At 45.2% G+C, this 18,746-nt stretch overlaps 1 protein-coding gene across 1 annotated transcript in view; it reads right to left on the bottom strand.

Moving 5' to 3' along the window:
* The window catches only part of adgrv1 (adhesion G protein-coupled receptor V1), a 196,204-nt gene that overhangs the window by 74,410 nt on the left and 103,048 nt on the right, over positions 1-18,746 (bottom strand). The window contains exons 81-83 of the mRNA XM_042330702.1: positions 18,361-18,500; positions 16,080-16,240; positions 15,646-15,746 (exon numbers count right to left, since the gene is read on the bottom strand). Coding sequence (XP_042186636.1) covers positions 15,646-15,746; positions 16,080-16,240; positions 18,361-18,500 — 402 coding nt within the window. The remainder of the gene's footprint in view (positions 1-15,645; positions 15,747-16,079; positions 16,241-18,360; positions 18,501-18,746) is intronic.

Genomic DNA, 18,746 nt, shown 5'->3' with positions numbered 1-18,746 from the left:
AGACACTCTTATTCATAACAAAAAAAAGTTGCTAAATTTAATAACAAGATGCAATCGTTTGCCGTTAAGTGAGAAGAGCAAAATTCTGTTTATTTTATCTATGCATTCTAATATAACTAGAAATAGACATATTTCTTCTTATTTATTTCATTTCTATGATCATCACCTTTTCTGGCCATGATGATTTCATATTCTCGCAGTAGCCATATAACAAATTACTATGCGCATTTAATTGTGCCTATTATATAGGCTATTGTAATTTCAAGTTTTTGCTCTGTGCATCCGACAGGGAGCGTGTTTTATAACACACGGTAGAATTTAACAGGTGAACAGACAGTTTATATTTTGCATTGAAGTGCGTAGGCTACCACTTTGAGTACGATAGTGTTCATTATTTTTCTTCAGCGTAGACTATGTTTCAGAATTCACGTGCAGTGTAGAATGTTTAAGGTTAGTTCAAATGTGAATGCAAAACATTACTGCATTCAAACGATCTGTTTACACGCCCACAACAATCTGACATTGTTTCTGTCTTTCAGAAACATTCAAACACAGCAATAATTCCAATACTTCCAAAGTATACAGCAAAATAAGGGCGTTATTGTCACCATATAAGGTGAATGAGGGCCGTTTTTCAGGCGGATTTAAATGCTCGTTCACGAGCGCACACTTTATGATAGGTCTGATTTATAATGGGAAACAGATGTGCGCCAAGTTTATAAAGCTCAATATTTTTGTGCGTGCAGTCTTTTCATAAATGGGGCACACAGATATTTAATGTCAATTGTATGCAACGGTTATAAATGAGGCCCCAAAACACTGGCAAATTAGTTCAACAAAACAGAGCGGAGAGCTTAAACTGTTTCTCCTTGGAGCAGAGCCTTGCAATTTATTAGTGTGCACTAAAAATATGTGCAGTCATTAAGTAACAGTGGGGCTCTTGGCAACTATGTTCTGACCATGGATGGAGAGTGACCCCAACAGGACAGAGTGAGAAATGACAGACAGGAAAAGCAGCTGGAGATACCTTTCTTTATTGAGTGGCACAGTCAGAGAACAATATGCGTGTGGGTCAGTGGAGGCTGTCGGGAGAAGCTATAGGAGGACGGGCTCATTGTAATGGTTAGAATGGAATGGAAACCACATGTTTTATTACAATCAGCCCATCCTCCTATAGCTCCTCCCACCAGCCTCCACTGGTGTGTGACTGTGCTCTTCGGTGTGTTGTCATGGTAACCCTCATCCTCGACTCCACAGATGAAGTCAGGTTCTGTCCAAACACTCCTCCAACTAGTGTTAACCTAAACAAAGGCCTATGACTGGGCAGACTGATTGTGTCAAACTAGTCTGGGCAGAATGGTTGCTGTTATACTAAGGACAAAAGGTTTGAATATAGACAGGGCCATGTTTAATTAGGGACATGTCATTGTTAACTTCCCCTATCCACTCAGCAGCACATCCTAGCTCTTCCAGGAAATGTTTCCTTTCTCCTTTTTTTTGATTTTGTGTTTGCACACCATTGTGCCAGGACGATGCACAATGTCGTTCTTTAACGTTACACTTGTCTTATCTCAGCATTGTTACGGTTCAGAAAGCAAACGATACCACTTGACAACAAGGTGGTAAACGGAGCAGGGCCTCTTCAGCATCGACCGACCAAGAAGACATATACTCTGTCAAACCCTCTGGTTACACAACGCTCCATTTGACCTGACTTAATGTCCTAGATTTGTCTTAACTATCATCAATACTGAGGTATCAACAAATAGTTTATCATCCAAGTAAGAGGCTGTGGTGGGAAGCTATATGCAGGAGCCACGCAATACCACCGTCATTCCAAATAAACAAACAAATCAACCAATCAAACATACATTACATGACCAGAAGTATGTGGGCACCTGGTCATTCCAAAATCATGGGCGTTAATATGGAGTTGGTCCACCCTTTGCTGCGATAACAGCCTCCACTCTTCTGGGAAGCTTGGAACATGGCTGCAGGGACTTGCTTCCATTCAGCCACAAGAGCATTAGTGAGGTCGGGCACTGACGTTGGGCGATAAGGCCAGGCTTGTAATCAGCGTTCCAATTCATCCCAAAGGTGTTTGATGGGTTTGAGGTCAGGGCTCTGTGCAGGCCAGTCAAGTTCTAACACACCAATCTTGACAAACCATTTCTGTATGGACCTCGCTTTGTGCACGGGGGCATTGTCATGCTGAAACAGGAAAGGGCCTTCCCCAAACTGTTGCCACATAGTGGGAAGCACAGAATCGTCTAGAATGTCATTGTTTGCTGTAGAGTTAACATTGCCTTTCACTGGAACTAAGGAGCCTAGCCTGAACCATGAAAACAGCCCCACACCATTATTCCTCCTCAACCAAACTTCACAGTTGACACTATGCATTCAGGCTGGTAGTGTTCTTCTGGCATCTGCCAAACGCAGATTCATCCATTGGACTGCCAGATGGTGAAGCGTGATCCTTCACTCCAGAGAATGCGTTTCCACTGCTCCAGAGTCCAATGGTGACGAGCTTTACACCACTCCAGCCAACACAAGCGCATGGTGGCGTGTGTGTGGCTGTTCGGCCATGGAAACCCATTTCATGAAGATCATGTTGCTCCTAGATGTTTCCACTTCACAATAACAGCACTTACAGTTGAACGGAGCAGCTCTACTGTAGCAGGGCAGACATTTGACGAAGTGACTTGTTGGAAAGGTGGCATCCTATATGACGGTGCTACGTTAAAGGTCACTGAGGTCTTCAAGAAGGCCACTCTACTGCCAATGTTTGTCTATGGAGATTGCATGGCTGTGTGCTCGATTTTATATACGTGTCAGCAATGGGTGTGGCCTAAATAGACAAATCCACTCATTTGAAGGGGTGTCCAGATACTTTTGTATATATAATGTATCAAGCAAGCCAAACCAGTAGGTTGACCGTGAGTTTGCCCGTCTCCCCTTCCAAAGTTCAGGCTGAAACAGATTTAGGGCCGCAAACACAACCTGGCTTCCAAAAATAGAGCAGTGGACCAGAGCGAGCACTCAGTCAGACAGTTCAAGGGTCCTCTCATGTTTATCAGGCAATGAGTTGACAATTAATAAATAAACACTTAGACCAACAACATTATTCAGAAGTAGAAGCCTAAAACCACATGACTGTGTACATAAGAGCAGCAGCATAATACAAGTCTGACTTTATAAAACACAAACCTGCAAATCTACAGCACAGGTAGAAAGGTCTTATAGATGTGGGATTGTGGGCTACCACGAATTTGACGATAGATAAGGCTGCTGGGAAAAGCTGAGCAAAGCCACCAGCTGTCATGGCCACTGTTGGAAGTCTGAACTCTAAACATCAAAGTAATGCTTAAAAATGTTGAAAGAAATGACGACTGTAAAGGAAATCTGTAGCGGTTTTCTGGCCGATGTGATCAGATAACATCAGACATCTATAGTACTGAACTCTCTTGACCTCAAAACTGTCTCTCACCTTTGGCGCATTTTACAGTCAGATTCCACCTGTGAACGCTGTAATAATGTAGTTATAATGTGGTTTTAGTTCCGTGGGGAAGAGCCACAATCAGTGCTGCTAATCCATGGTGGTCAAGTCATTCCAAATAGCCTCTGTTTGCAGAGCTTTTTCTGGAAAGAGAGGGAAAGTTCAAGGCCGCAAGCACCTCTGTTTTTGGGTCACCCTCATTGGGCAAACCTCCCTCGTTGGTAAAACAAAGAATCACAGTCCACGTGGCCGCACTATGTGAGAGAAAGGGCCTCCCGTCTCTGTTTGCAGAGCTTTTTCTGGAAGGGGGGCAGTTCAAGGCAACCGGCCCTTCTGTTTTTGGGGTCAGCATCATTAGGCAAGCCTATCTCGTTGGTGAAATGAAAAATCAGAGAGGGATCTCGTCTGCTGGGCCAGAGGGGCATAGTCTAAACCAGGGGAGAGTTGGAAACACACTCATAATGACAAATTAGACCCTGCCTTGTTTATTCAACTGAAACACAAACAGCTTATAAAAACAAAGAGAAAACTGGCTTTAAAGTTAATTTGCTGTCCAACCAAACATGTTGTACGTAGATACGTGTTAATGCACTGATGTATTATCTTATTATGAAGTCATTTTTTAGATTACAATGTCAATGTACACTGAGTGTACAAAATATTAGGAACATTCTCCTAATATTGAGTTGCACCCAATCTTGCCCTCAGAACAGCCTCAATTCGTCGGGGCATGGACTCTACAAGGTGTCGAAAGCGTTCCACAGGGATGCTGGCCCATGTTGACTCCAATGCTTCTGACAGTTGTGTCAAGTTGGCGGGATGTCCTTTGGGTGGTGGACCGTTCTTGAAAGACACGGGAAACGGTTGAGCGTGAAAAACCCACCGGCGGGGGCATTTATTGACACACAAACTGGTGCGCCTGGCACCTACTACCATACCCAGTTCAAAGGCACTTAAATATTTTGTCTTGCCCATTCACGCTCTGAATGGTACACATGCACAATGCAGGTTACAATTCTCTCAAGGCTTCACCTGCTCAGTCTATGTCATGGAAAGAGCAAGTGTTCCTAATTTTTTGTACACTCTGTGTATATCAATCAATCAAATATTTTTATAAAGCCCTTTTTATATCAGTAGATGTCACAAAGTGCTTATACAGAAACCCAGCCTAAAACCCCAAACAGCAAGCAATGCAAATGAAATGGAACCTAGAGAGGAACCAGGCTCTGAGGGGTGGCCAGTCCTCTTCTGGCTGTGCCGAGTGTGGTTGAATGTGAGACAATGTGTCACGCCCTGATCTGTTTCACCTGTCTTTGTGATTGTCTCCACCCACCTCCAGGTGTCACCTGTTTTCCTCATTAGTCCCTGTTCGTCTTGTTTTGTCAAGTCAACCAGACTGTTATTCCGTGCTCCTGCTTTTCCTTTTCTCTGTTTTTGCTCGTCCTCCCGGTTTTGAACCTTGCCTGCCCTGACCTCGAGCCTGCCTGCCACCCTGTACCTCCTGGACTCTGACTTTGTTGTGATCTTTTGCCTGTCCACAACCATTCTCTTGCCTGCCCCCTGGATTATAATAAATATCAAAGACTCGAATCATCTGCCTCCCGTGTCTGCATCTGGGTCTCGCCCTGTGCCCTTATACAATGATTCAATGTATGTATAGCAGATAAGGGTACCCATTGGGAATTCCAGTAAACAGTTTAACTAAAACTTGTTCAACGACCATTCGAACTGCTTTGCTTTATCTTGGCCAGGTAGCAATTGTAAATGAGAACTTGTTCTCAACTTGCCTACCTGGTTAAATAAAGGTGAAATAAAATAAATACATTCACAGCTGTGCTCACTCAGTTTAGCTCAAGGCTGATTGGCTATTTATTTTTTATTTTTTTTAATGACCAAGGGAGGCCAAATGCTCGCTGGCTTTCCTTGCGTTGAACGCTACGGGCGACAACATTGTCAAACTGTTATTGACCAGACAGAATCCGGATAAACATACTGAGACCGAGGGGCATTGTTTCGTTTGCTTGCATGCCTTATCTCCGGTGAGATATATTCAGCCTCTTGCGAATTGAAGGAAATTCATGAAACACAGCGAAACATTATTTTGTATATGTTTTTCTTATTTTCTTGGTACATTTTCTAGTGAAGCCTGGTTTCCCCTGGCGTCCATGAACACACGCCACTGCCAGCACCTATGGTGGAAGTAGAACTAGACCAGCAGAGGTATAGTTTGTGGCAGGGAGAATACAGTTTAGTACAAGAAGGATTGAGATGTTACTTTCCTCTGTAACTTATTCTTGTGTGTCTAATGTTTAGCAATACAGAGAAGTTGTTTGTAGTTGCCCAACTCAGAACGCATATGATCTTTCAAGATTTTTTGGGGGGCCTTTAGTTATGAAGGTTGCGCAGTTTAAACTACGGGATGTTCCTCTATGCATAATAGCGTATTAGACGTGGGGGGAGGTCCCGCAGTGATAAGAAGTGTACAGCGTTATCGGGTTTGGGTAGGTAGGGGTGTGCAGTTCGTCTAGAGCAGGGATGCTCAATTCCAGTCCTGGAGGGCCAAAACACTTCTGGTTTTTGTTTCTACCTGGTCGTTAATTGCACTCACCTGGTTTCCCAGGTCTGAATCAGTCCCTGATTAAGAGAGGATGAGAAAACAGAAGTGTTTTGTCCCTCCAGGACCAACAATGAACACCTCTGATATAGAGCTAGGGAGGGTTGCTGCAATTGGCTCATTAAACTGAGTTTATCAGCAGCGGTGCCATTTCCCTTTTCTAATGTGCTCAGCGCTGTGGGAGGATGGGAACTGAGGAGAGGTTCAGGACGGATCCATAACTCTAGGGCACTGATGGCCCTGCTCAGCCCAGCATATACAGCACAGACTGACTGATGGAGAGAGCAGAGCCAACCAGAGCCATCCGTCCCCCCAGTCACCCCCCCCTGACGACACCAGAGAGAGATGGAGGGGGGAGGGGCTGAAGAGTGATACAAAAAAATGTGTTGTCACTACAATTAAATAATAAGGAGTAAGATAGGAGATTGAATTGGAAAAGGCTTCATTTACACCTTTTCACACTCATGGTGGTGCAGTCAGTCCACGTGGCCGCAGAACTGAGTCGGATGTGGGAGAAAGGCCGGCCTCCTGCCTCTGTTTGCAAAGCTTTTTCTAGAAAGAGGGGGAAAGTTCAAGGCCACCTGTGCTTCTGTTTTTGGGGTCACAATCAGTAGGCAAGCCCCCCCGTTGGTGAAAAAATAAATAAATCTGAGAATGACCTCGTCTGCTGGGGCAAAGGGGCATAGTCTAAAACGGGGGGGTTGGACACACACTCATAATGACAAATCAAATCCTGCCCTGAGGGAGAGAGAGATGTCATGGAGAAGAGGTATTGCTGATGGGGGTAGGAAAGGAGTATGTTGAGTAAGAGAGAAAGAGATGGATTAAGAGAGAAGGAGACAGTAACCTTCCAGTGGGGCGTAATGTGACCCCCTCTAGGGGCCCTCCTCATCTCCATCCAATCCCTTCCTGTCCTGCTGGCTGAGGCCTCAGTTGCATTACACCATGGCATGGCGTCATTAGGCTAGGATTAGCAGAAAGGTGAAGAGCCTCCCTCCACTGAATAGTATGGAGTAGCACTGAGCACACTACCATCATCATTTCATGTCTACTATCACAAGTGGGAGCAACTCCAAATAAAATTGTTTTCAAGGAGAAAACCTGTCAAGGTCCTACTGAAAACCCATGGCACTCCGATCAGAAAGGGACTTTTCGGGGGGAATCGAGGAGTGAAGTGGAGTGAGTGCCAGCATCTCTTCCTCTCCCGACTTTCTCATACCCCACCCCCTCTCCAGACGGGCCTCTGACAATAACACAGGCCTTGTGAGGAGGCATTCTGACGTCAGCCACACGTCACACGCCTTATTGTTTTACTGTGACCTGCCTAACGAGAAGCAGACCCTATGTGCCACTGCTATGAGCACAATGTTTTCCTTAAGTTGTTCTAACAAAGTAAACAGGGTCAGGTCCTGCTGTTAAGCAACTACCTTGTCCGCCCTGAGTGCAGAGAGTGATTTGATCTCAAATCCCTTAGCCCCCCCCATTTTTTTTCTCTCTCTCTCTCTCTCCGAGTTCCTCTGGGCAGCAGAGGCGAGCGGAGCGGAGTGCACACTGCTGGACCCTGTCCCAGAACGACAGGATATCCTGTATTACTCACAACTACGGTCACCTAAACACCTCCTGACCGTTGGGATAAACATCAGAGTGTGTGTGAACAAGAGAGAGCAAGATACTTCCAGGAAGACAGAAATGTTTGTTTTACTATCCTTGTGGGGGTCAAGCAATTGATTCCGATTCAAAATTCTATTTTCCCCCAACCCCAAACCATAACCTTAACGCCAAAGTCCAAATCCTAACAATAACCCTGAACCTAAAATACTCTTTTTCCTTGTGGGGACTGGTGAAATGTCCCCACTTGTGCAAATTTTCCTTGTTTTACTATCCTTGTGAGGACTTCTGTTACCCACAAGGATAGCAAAACCAAAAACACACACACACACACACACACACACACAGGGGCCAGGTTGTCAGGCCCTGAGATAAAGAACATGCCTACAATGCCACATATATAATACTCCCGAAGACCCACCATCCCCACTCGCACAATAGTGATGTCCCCGACATCTCAGCAAGGGACTATGGAAACAGGCCTGTCCCATACATACATAACGCACCACATATCACTGCTGAGGAACACAATCCACCATAGTTATTATCTGTTACATCAGGTAAAGAAAATACACGTTTGATTCTGTGGGTCAGAAGGTGAACTTCGATTGCATATCCGATTATGTAACGCGTGCCTCTACGAACGCAACCAGCGAGAAGAATTGCAGTAAGAACACTTCTACCTACAAATCCCATTAGTTTGGGACCGATAATATTTTCAATTTCGTCAGAGGGAGAGAGAAAGGTTGTACGTTTCACATGCTCTGAGCCGGACCAGAACGCGACAGGGCTGATATGCCAGCCTCGGGTTGATAAATGAGAAACTGTGAGTTGCAAATTCACCACAGAGAGGAGTTATGTAAGCTAGGATACATCTAGTTGCCCTAACTGCTCAACTGTCTGGATAAACATGCACATATAAGCCAAGATAGAGACCTCTCTCTGAGGTGTTAGTTTTGTTCAGGTGTAAGACGAAACAGCTATTGAAGACACGAGAGAACCATATGAATTCGATGACAAACTGCCAGCGGTTGTGAGAGGTTATAAGGAAATACAAAAACAAAGTGCTGTTACTGGAAAAATGCTGACGTGAATGTTTGGGAGGAAGTGTGTTTGTGTCGGTGGGTGACTTATGAGTTGGACGTCACATTTTGGTTGATTGTATGTTTGTGTTTACACACATTTGAATGGTTGCTCATGCTTTTGTTTGGGCAAATACGTTTCTGCATGTGCATCAGTGTGTGTGTGTGTGTGTGTGTGTGTATCAAATCAGCGTTTATAGGTCGCGTACACGGATTTGGAGATGTTATCACAGGTGCAGCGAAATGCTCCAACAGTGCAGTAACACCTAGCAAAAAAACACTATACACATTCCAGAAAAATAAAGAAACTAAGAAATATAAAATTGAGCAATGTCAAAGACAAAATTATAAATATTGATACAGCGCATTCAGAAAGCATTCAGACCCCTTGATGTTTTCCACATTTTGTTACATTACAGACTTATTTTTAAAATTGATTAAAATAGTCCCCCCCATCAATCTACACACAATAACCCCAAATTAACAAAGCCAAAAATTATTATTATTATTTTTTTTTAGCAAATGTATAAAAAATAATAATCTGAAATAACGCATTTACATAAGTATTCAGACCCTTTACTCAGTACTTTGTAGAAGCACCTTAGGCAGCAGCGATCACAGCCTCAAGTTTTGTTGGGTATGATGCTACAAGCTTGGCAGACCTGTATATGTGGAGTTTCTCCCATTCAACACTGCAGATCCTTTCAAGCTCTGTCAGGTCTCTCCAGAGATGTTTGATCAGGTTCAAGTCAAGGACATTCAGGGACTTGTCCTGAAGCCACTCCTGCATTGTCTTGGCTGTCTGCTTAGGGTCATTGTCCTGTTGAAAGGTGAACCTTAGTCCCAGTACTCTAAGGTCCTGGGTTCTTTGGAGTAGGTTTTCATCAAGGATCTCTCTGCACTTTGCTTCGTTCATTGTTCCCTTGATCCTAACTAGTCTCCCAATCCCTGCTGCTGAAAAACATCCCCACAGCATGATGCTGCCACCAACATGCTTCACCGAGGGGATGGTGCCAGGTTTCCTCCAGAAGTGACGCTTGGCATTAAAAAAAAAGAAGTTCAATCTTGGTTTCATCAGACCAGAGAATCTTCTCATGGTCTGATAGTCCTTTAAGTGCCTTTTGGCAAACTCCAAGCGGGCTGTCATGTGCCTTTTACTGAGGAATGGCTTTTGTCAGGCCACTCTACCATAAAGGCCTGATTGGTGGAGTGCTGCAGAGATGGTTGTCCTTCTGGAAGTTTCTCCCATCCCCACTAAGGAACTCTGGAGCTCTGTCAGTGACCATTGGGTTCTTGCTCACCTCCCTGACCAAGGCCCTTCTTCCCCGATTGCTCAGTTTGGCCGGACAGCCAGCTCTAGGAAGAGTCGTGGTGGATCTAAACTTCTTCCATTTAAGAATGATGGAGGCCACTGTGTTCTTGGGGACCTTCAATGCTGCAGAAATCTTTTGGTACTCTTCCCCAGATCTGTGCCTCGACACAATCTGAGCTCTATGGACAATTCCTTCAACCTCATGGCTTGGTTTTCGCTCTGACATGCACTGTCAAATGCGGGACCATATATAGAAAGGTGTGTGCCTTTCCAAATCATGTCCAATCAATTGAATTTAGCACAGGTGGACTCCAATCAAGTTGTAGAAACATCTCAAGGATGATCAATGGAAACAGGATGCACTTGAGCTCAATTTCGAGTCTCATTGTAAAGTTTATGAATACTAATATAAATAAGGTATTTCTGTTCTTTAAGTTTAAAACATTTGCAAACATTTCTAAAAACCTGTTTTCACTTTGTCATTGTGGGGTACTGTGTGTAGATAGATTTTTTATTTTATTTGATTTAATCCATTTCAGAATAAGGATGTAAACGTAACAAAATGTGGAAAAAGGGAAGGTCAAAGGTTTGGACACGCCCACTCATTCAAGGATTTTTCTTTCTTTTTTTAAAACTATTTTTTAACATTGTAGAATAATGGTGAAGACATCAAAACTATGAAATAACACATATGGAATCATGTAGTAACCCAAAGCAAAGGGTAACTACTTTGAAGAATCTCAAATACATTTTGATTTGTTTAACACTTTCTTGGTTACTACAAGATTCCACACGTGTTATTTTATAGTTTTCATGTATATATCAAATTGTGCGTAAAGACAGTATAGACTATTTGAATAGAACAAGTTTGAACAGCAGTAGTAATATAGGATGAGCCACGACTAGAATACAGTATATTGTATACATTTAAAGTGGGTAAAACAGTATGTAAACATTATTAAAGTGACCACTGTTCAATTACTATTTACATAGGGCAGCGGTCTCTAAGAGTAGAGTACTGGGTGGTAGCAGGCTATCTCTCGATCCCAGCTTGGATGCAGATGTAGATGGTAGCGGGGTGAGCAGGCCTCGGGTGGCTGAGGTCCTTGATGATCTTCTTTGCCTTCCTGTGACACCGGGTACTGTAGATTTCCTGGAGGGCAGGCAGTGTGCCACTGGTGATGCATTGGGCTGACCGCACCACCCTCTGGTGAGCCCTGCAGTCACGGACGGTTCAATTGCCGTACCGGGCTGTGATACAGCCTGACAGGATGCTCTCAATGGTGCATCTGTAGAGGTTTGTGAGGGTCTTAGGGGCCAAGTCGAATTTGTTCAGCCTCCAGTGTGGTTACATGCCCGTAGCTCACACATACTGACAGGATTACACACACACACACACACACACACACACACACACACAGCTCCAGCGCTGCCCTTACTCCTTAGAGTCCTTTATGGCGGCCCCTCTCTGATTGCCCAGGGCAAATGTGCGTTATTGCCGCTCGTATGAAGAGCCCTAACGTGGTTGACACACACGCGGCCAGGTGAGCTGCAGCACCGGGTACATTTCCACTCCACACAATCTTCTGTTGTCTTGCTGTTGGGGAGGGCTTTTCAGAGTGTGGCGTTGCGTGTCTGCCACCACCCGGGCGGACAGAGCACCAGTGAATCACAGAGACAGGCCAGGTCACCCCTCTCTCCCTGGAGGTGGCGGAGTAGACAGATCACTCCTCACCCTCAGGGGGGGTCTGATGTCCACACCACTGACTGTCCTCTCTCTGCACCCTATGAACAGCCTCCCCACGTCCCCCAGGTCAGTTGGTTGGTGCACCCCAGTTGACCCCCTGCCTGAGCCAACCAAAGTGAAAGAGTGACCAGACCTGATTATATGGCCAAAAGGAACACATGGGACAATGCGACCCCACCGTATTACTTAATATGCCTCCTTTGCTACGGTGCGCAGCCTGGGACAATAAACTGTTAATCCTTGAACACTGAATATTAAATCAATCAATCTAACATATCTCTTCAGATCAGTTGGTTAAGGGCATTAATGCTTCATGGCTACATTCTCTTTTTTTACTATGCAAGCGTTTTACTTGGCGCCATACTACAGAACACAGTTCATGCTGTTCTAGCTTATCTGATCTTTTTTTCTTTCTGTAAAGTGTGTTGCGACTTTAAATTGTGATTTGATCTTTACAAAATTCCCAGAGCTCGGCTGTTAAGGTGTAAAAATGAGTGCGGTGCAGATATCGGACTGATAGCGGCAGCAGGGGAAAGCTGATGGTTTGCTGATGAGAATGATGTCACCATCAGAGACAACCTTGTTCTCTCCTCATCCCAATGCCATTTGTGTCGGAAATGAGATTTTGGATTCGAAAAATTGGCCTCGCTGAATTGGAGGCCGTGGGCTCAACAATCCCCCACAAAAAGAGGATTGACATGCTCCAGCTAAACCCTCATCTGTTTGACAGATAGAACACCGTCAGATGTCATCTCCTAGGCAGTCATCATGACCCAAATGCAAAACAACCCCAAAGAATGACCACAAAGCAGACAGAGAGAGAAAGAGGGAGAGAGCGGAATGAGGGAGAGAGCGAAAAGAGGGAGAGAGCGAAAAGCAAGAGACTTTAGGTCAAAAAGTGCTTGTGCCTCAGCAGGAGAGGCATTATCTAGACTTACTCCCAGACTCACAACTCTAAATGAAAGTCATGCAAATCGGGCCTCCAGAACAGACTGCACACATCTTAGAGGGGGTGACAATGAAAGAAGGGGGGAGAAAATGAGAAAGCGGGGTGAGATATTGAAAGAGAGAGGGTAAGGGGGCGGGAGAATAAAAAGGTGGAGGAATGTGCTTGCCACTGCTGGAGTAGTGAGAATCAATCACGGAGGCACTTTTAATTTCCCTGGCGCAGAGGGTTGTGTCAGTGAGTAATTACACAGAGGGAGATACTCCTCTGGCTCGGCCTGATACCACAGTCTGGAGCATCAGCTGGCACCTCAGAGAACACCGTAAAGAGGATGAACCCTCAACCCTGGCCCCTGAGCCTAGCCATCTGCCAGCCGCATAGGATGTGCACAGTATGTACGTGTAGGTACAGTACCAGTCAAACGTTTGGACACACCTACTCATTCATTCACCTACTCATTCATTCTACATTGTAGAATAATAGTGAAGACATCAAAACTATGAAATAACAAACATGGAGTCACATACTGTAGTAACCAAAAAAGTGTGAAACAAATTAGTGAGGTCGGGCAATGTTGCTGAGCGATTAGGCCTGGTTTGCAGTCGGCGTTCCAATTCATCCCAAAGATGCTCCATGGGTTTGAGGTCAGGGCTCTGTGCATGCCAGTCAAGTTCTCCCACACCAATCTTGACAAACCATTTCTGTAGAGACCTTGCTTTGTGCACGCACGGGGGCATTGTCATGCTGAAACAGGAAAGGGCCTTCCCCAAACTGTTGCCACAAAGTGGGAAGCATAGAATCGTCTAGAATGTCATTGTATGCTGTAGCGTTAAGATTTCCCTTCACTGGAACTAAGGGGCCTAGCCCGAACCATGAAAAACAGCCCCACACCATTATTCCTCCTCCACCAAACTTCACAGTTGGCACTATATATTAGGGCAGGTAGCGTTTTCCTGGCATCCGCCAAACCCAGATTTGTTGGTCGGACTGCCAGATAGTGAAGCGTGATTCATAACTCCAGCGAACGCGTTCCCATTGCTCCAGAGTCCAATGGAGGCGAGCTTGGCACCACTCCAGCCGACGCTTGGTATTGCGCATGGTGACCTTAGGCTTGTGTGTGGCTGCTAGGCCATGGAAACCCACTTCGTGAAGCTCCCGACGAACAGTTATTGCGCTGACGTTGCTTCCAGAGGCAGTTTGGAACTCGGTAGGCAGTGCTGCAATGGCGATTTTCATGAGCTACGTGCTTCAGCACTCAGGGGTCCCGTTCTGTGAGCTTGTGTGGCCTACCAATTTGCGGCTGAGCCATTGTTGCTCCTAGACGTTTCCACAATAACAGCACTTACAGTTAACCAGGGCAGCTCTAGTAGGGCAAACATTTGACATACTGACTTGTTGTAAAGGTGGCATCCTATGACGGTGCCACATTGAAAGTCACTGAGCTCTTCAGTAAAGCCATTCTACTTCCAATGTTTGTCTATGGAGATTACATGGCTGTTTGCTTGATTTTATACACCTGTCAGCAACGGGTGTGGCTGAAATAGCTGAATCCACTAATTTGAAGGGGTGTCCACAAACGTTTATATATATATATATAGTATGTGTATGTGACGGAAATGTACACGGTGGAGCAACCGCTTGACCTGATTTAGGAGTTTCAATCCCATTTCAAATCAAATCAAATGTTGCTCCATAAAACTGGCTAAACAGAACCGTGGTGCTGAGTGTGAACCCCTCGATGAACCCTTCAACTGTGTCACCGCACAGTGTCAAAGAAGGGGACTGCTAGTTCTGGGAAGATGGATGTCCCATTGACCTGTCTTTTTTCTGAAACAATTCAGCTCAGCAATTTACCAGTGGCAAACCCAGGACTTAGCCTTCTTTTGGTTGCTTGAGACATTAACATTTTGACTTTGTTTGTATGGGTTTGCAAGTATAATGAATTGAACAGAATATGCGTACAGTTACCCCCAAAAAACAAAGAAGCCCAGACCATGGACACAATCAAGTAGACCTTCAGCTATGATGGTCACACAAACCTACCAAGCCTTCAACCAGGACTTGACCATAAAGACCGAACAGCCCAACAGGACACACACATCCCCTACACATACCTACCTACCTACCTACCCGGGTCTCAGCGTACAGTACAGTATCTGAAAAAGACAGAACGGAATTTTCCATCCCAAACCTTTTAGGTTCAGGGGCTCCACTTAGCAATACAATCAGTGTGCCCGGGGTATTTAGCCCCATGGAGAGACAGGTTTAGTAGGGGCTCTGTGTTTTTCTGTCAGGCACTGGGGATCAGTGGAAAATTCCCACTCCCATTCAAAGGTCCGAAGGAGCGGAGACACTCCTCCGTGGTAGCCCCCCACCGGCCACATTTCTCTTTCACCGCTCTAACGGTTAACGGCAGCCATGGTTTTTATGGGAAAGGGCGCTGGAGGATTGTTTTGTTGTCAGGGCTAACGGCTTAGCCCGCAAGGTTGTGGCGGCCCTGTGCACAATTCTGCAGTGCCTATTGATGTGTGTGTGTGTGTGTGTTTGAGTAGAGGGGGCTGCTGACCTATAGAGCAAGGCAAATTGATCTGCATAGAGGTGGATGCTTCTATAATCGTTTTCAAAGGTTCCTCATCTGTCTAAATCTACCCAAACTGTCAAAATGTGCTAATCAGCTCACTTACACCCAGACAGAGTAGGACAAAAATGGTTATGTTTGAGCCACTCAAAAGCCTCATGCCTAGAATGGATGCTTCGGAGCATCATTGTGGATATAGGAAGACGTGTCTGTGTTTTGTGGAGATTTAAGCGAGGGGACAATACGGGGGTGGTCCTCGTACCTGGGTACCAAGGCAGCCCATCATCATGTGGGTGAGCAATTTGGCAGCAAACATGGGGAAGCGGGAACACAGCAGGTGGGATACGATGGCCAAGGCGAAACCTGAGGATCAGACAATAAGATATTCTGTATCATTCCATATTGACCATAAAACCCCACATCATGTTTTTTAACTGGATTAAAAATACCTGTAGGACATAAACAACAGGGTGGGAGGTAATGGAGGACAGAAAGAGGCAGAGAGAGAGAGAGAGAGAGAGAGAGAAAATGGAGACATGAAAGGCAAGAGAGAGATATATAGAGGAAATGGGGCAGAGAGATATGAGGAGGATAAGGAGAAAGGAAGGGGGAAAGAAAGAGCGATATAAAGGAAAGGGTGGACTGAAAGAACTAAACCAGATGTATACCTAAAGAGACTCGCCATCCATACGGTACCTGAGATGCAGATGAAGCCTGAGGCGTAGAAGGCCTCGTTGTAGGAGGCCAAGGCGGCCATCTGGGCGTGGGCCGTGTACACAGACAGGTGGGAGCAGGCACACTCCACATAGTTCCCACTGTCCTCCACTACCCTGCAGAACTGCCCGTCTGACAGCCAGCTACAGGAAAGGGAGAAGGAGAGGCATCATACAGTTAGTGGCCAGCCTTAGGCAGGAAGTTCATATGAAGTTATTGAATCCCGTTGAAACATCCAGCTGTGTAGTGTCCCTGCTTCTTTAAGTGCTCCGATGTGCCAACTCTCAGATATGTTAACGGATTCAGAATATTTCAACGGGTGGCAAGTATGACAAGACAGGAGGACAGAATTCATATTTGTTTCAGTTTAAAATGAAGCTGAGCTAATTTACTTTCCGAGTGACAGGCATGGGGGATTCTGAGATTTACTTGACAACTCACGGAAATTAATCTAAGAAACACTGTGACAGTCCTAGTGATTAAATGACTGTGAAGTCTATGATGGGCATTATTGGACCTGTCATTAGTGCAGCGATGCAAGGTTGAATCTCTCTCACTACACACACACACACACACACACACACACACACACACACACACACACACACACACACACACACACACACACACACACACACACACACACACACACACACACACACACACACACACACACACACACACACACACACACACACACACACACACACACACACATCTGGTTGGTTATCTGGGAGACGGATCTTTGAGACAGCTGCTCCATGGAACAAACCGAACCGGAGAAATCTGCGTCCTGTTACAGGCTGTTTAGCCAAGAGTCCCACGCCGGGCCTCCTCTGGAATGTCTTTTCAAACACACTTCTGATGGGCGGGAATGTTCGGGAACTCGGAACAGAACACACTGAACTCTTGCAGACATCACAGATGAGGCTGGGACAACCCAGAGAGGGGGGGCAATTCATCCATGGCTGGAAAGAGGTCCTGGCTGGACAGGGCCTGACCCCTGACCTCTCTGCTAGAGGCGGACTCTTACGTGTGAGGTTCACACCTTCAGAGCAGAGCTGAGCAGAAGGGAGACCCTTTTACTCAACTAAATGGTTGTGTCCAAAATAGTAATTTCAGTCACACACCACTTTATTATATGGGCTCAAGTTTAGGATAGCGACAGAGACTAAGAGAAATATCCGTTTTGGGGGATTCATAAAAAATTCAAAAAATAATATGAAGGCTCTGTTTGTTGTGGTAGAGCTGTAGGCTTAGCCCTAACTATGTGCTCTCTGTCCTGTCACCTCTGGGTCCTGTCACCTCTGGGTCCTGTCACCTCTGGGTCTTCCCGGCAAATGGCCCAGGAACATAAGGAAGACACAATGATTTTGGAGCCAGTATCCCCCCCCCCCCTTTGAGGGGCCAACTCTCTCTCTATAGTATCCATAGGGCTGACTATTGAAATGTGTGTTAGTGACACCATTGCATCCATGTTTGGTATGTATCTGAAACGTGTCCCCTGAGGAGAACTCTGACGACACTGTATGTCTTATTTGCATTGGTCTAGATGCTGTGACATCCTGTGGAGATTGGGCCTGGGTGATCAGGTTACTATACCTTGGTATAATTTGATTCAAGGGTGTATATATGTATATATTTTTTTAAAGACACCTTCAAATGTTATAAATAGAAGGAAATTCCTTCTGTTTCTTATCCTTTTTTTTTTTACCTTTATTTTACTAGGCAAGTCAGTAACGGCCCTAGGAACGGTGGCCTTGTTCAGGGGCAGAACGACAGATTTTTACATTCAGCTCAGGGATTTGATCTTGCAACCTTTCGGTTACTAGTCCAACGCTCTAACCACTAGGCTACCCTGCCGCCCCGATTAGTTCATGGTTTGTCTGTATGCCTAGATTGTGATTGCTATGTTAATGCCAGTATTTCCTTGTATTTGAATCCATTCATTTGACCAAGTTATTAAATAATACTTCTGCATTCTGCATTCGCTTCTCATGACCATTTCTTGATCTTAGTCAGCCAAAAGCATAACACTTGATTGCACATGGTTTTACTATAATGTTAAATGGAGTCAGATACAAATGTTAATAGCCTAACAGCATAGTCTTAGTACGGGTCACATGTGAGGTGTATATATAATATGCATATACAGTATATCAGATATTAACACACTACAGAGCTACATAGTACTGTGTGAAGGAAAGTGACTGTGTGTGGGAGAGGGGGGTTGAGGGCATCAGGTGGGTACAGAGTACAGTACCTCTCAGCAGCCTGGTTCCACAGAAGACACAGGGACTGGCCAGGTTTGACCCTTGGCCCAGGGGTGTGAATACGGTACACCACTTCGTCACTCTTGTTCAGGGGCCGTGACCCACGGCCCTGCAGGCTGGCAGAGAAAACCTACACAACAAGAGAAACACTATTACAGTACAGAGCAGGATGAAGTTGCCCCCCAAATGCTGATTTAAGGTCCGATATGGGATTTCCCCCAATATTGACCAATACTAAGGATTGGGGGAAGGTAAGCTGACCCTAGATATGTGTCTACAGTTATTATGGGCAACTTCTATTTGGTTTTAGCTCTAAAGACCAACTGGCAGAAAACAAGGACAGAGCCTCAGTGGACAACATCGCCCCCTGCTGTTT

Source organism: Oncorhynchus tshawytscha, linkage group LG12 (genome assembly GCF_018296145.1).
Source record: "Oncorhynchus tshawytscha isolate Ot180627B linkage group LG12, Otsh_v2.0, whole genome shotgun sequence".
NCBI classification, from domain to species: domain Eukaryota; kingdom Metazoa; phylum Chordata; class Actinopteri; order Salmoniformes; family Salmonidae; genus Oncorhynchus; species Oncorhynchus tshawytscha.
Note: the sequence above shows the minus strand (reverse complement) of the source record. Positions and strands in the feature narration are given on the sequence as shown.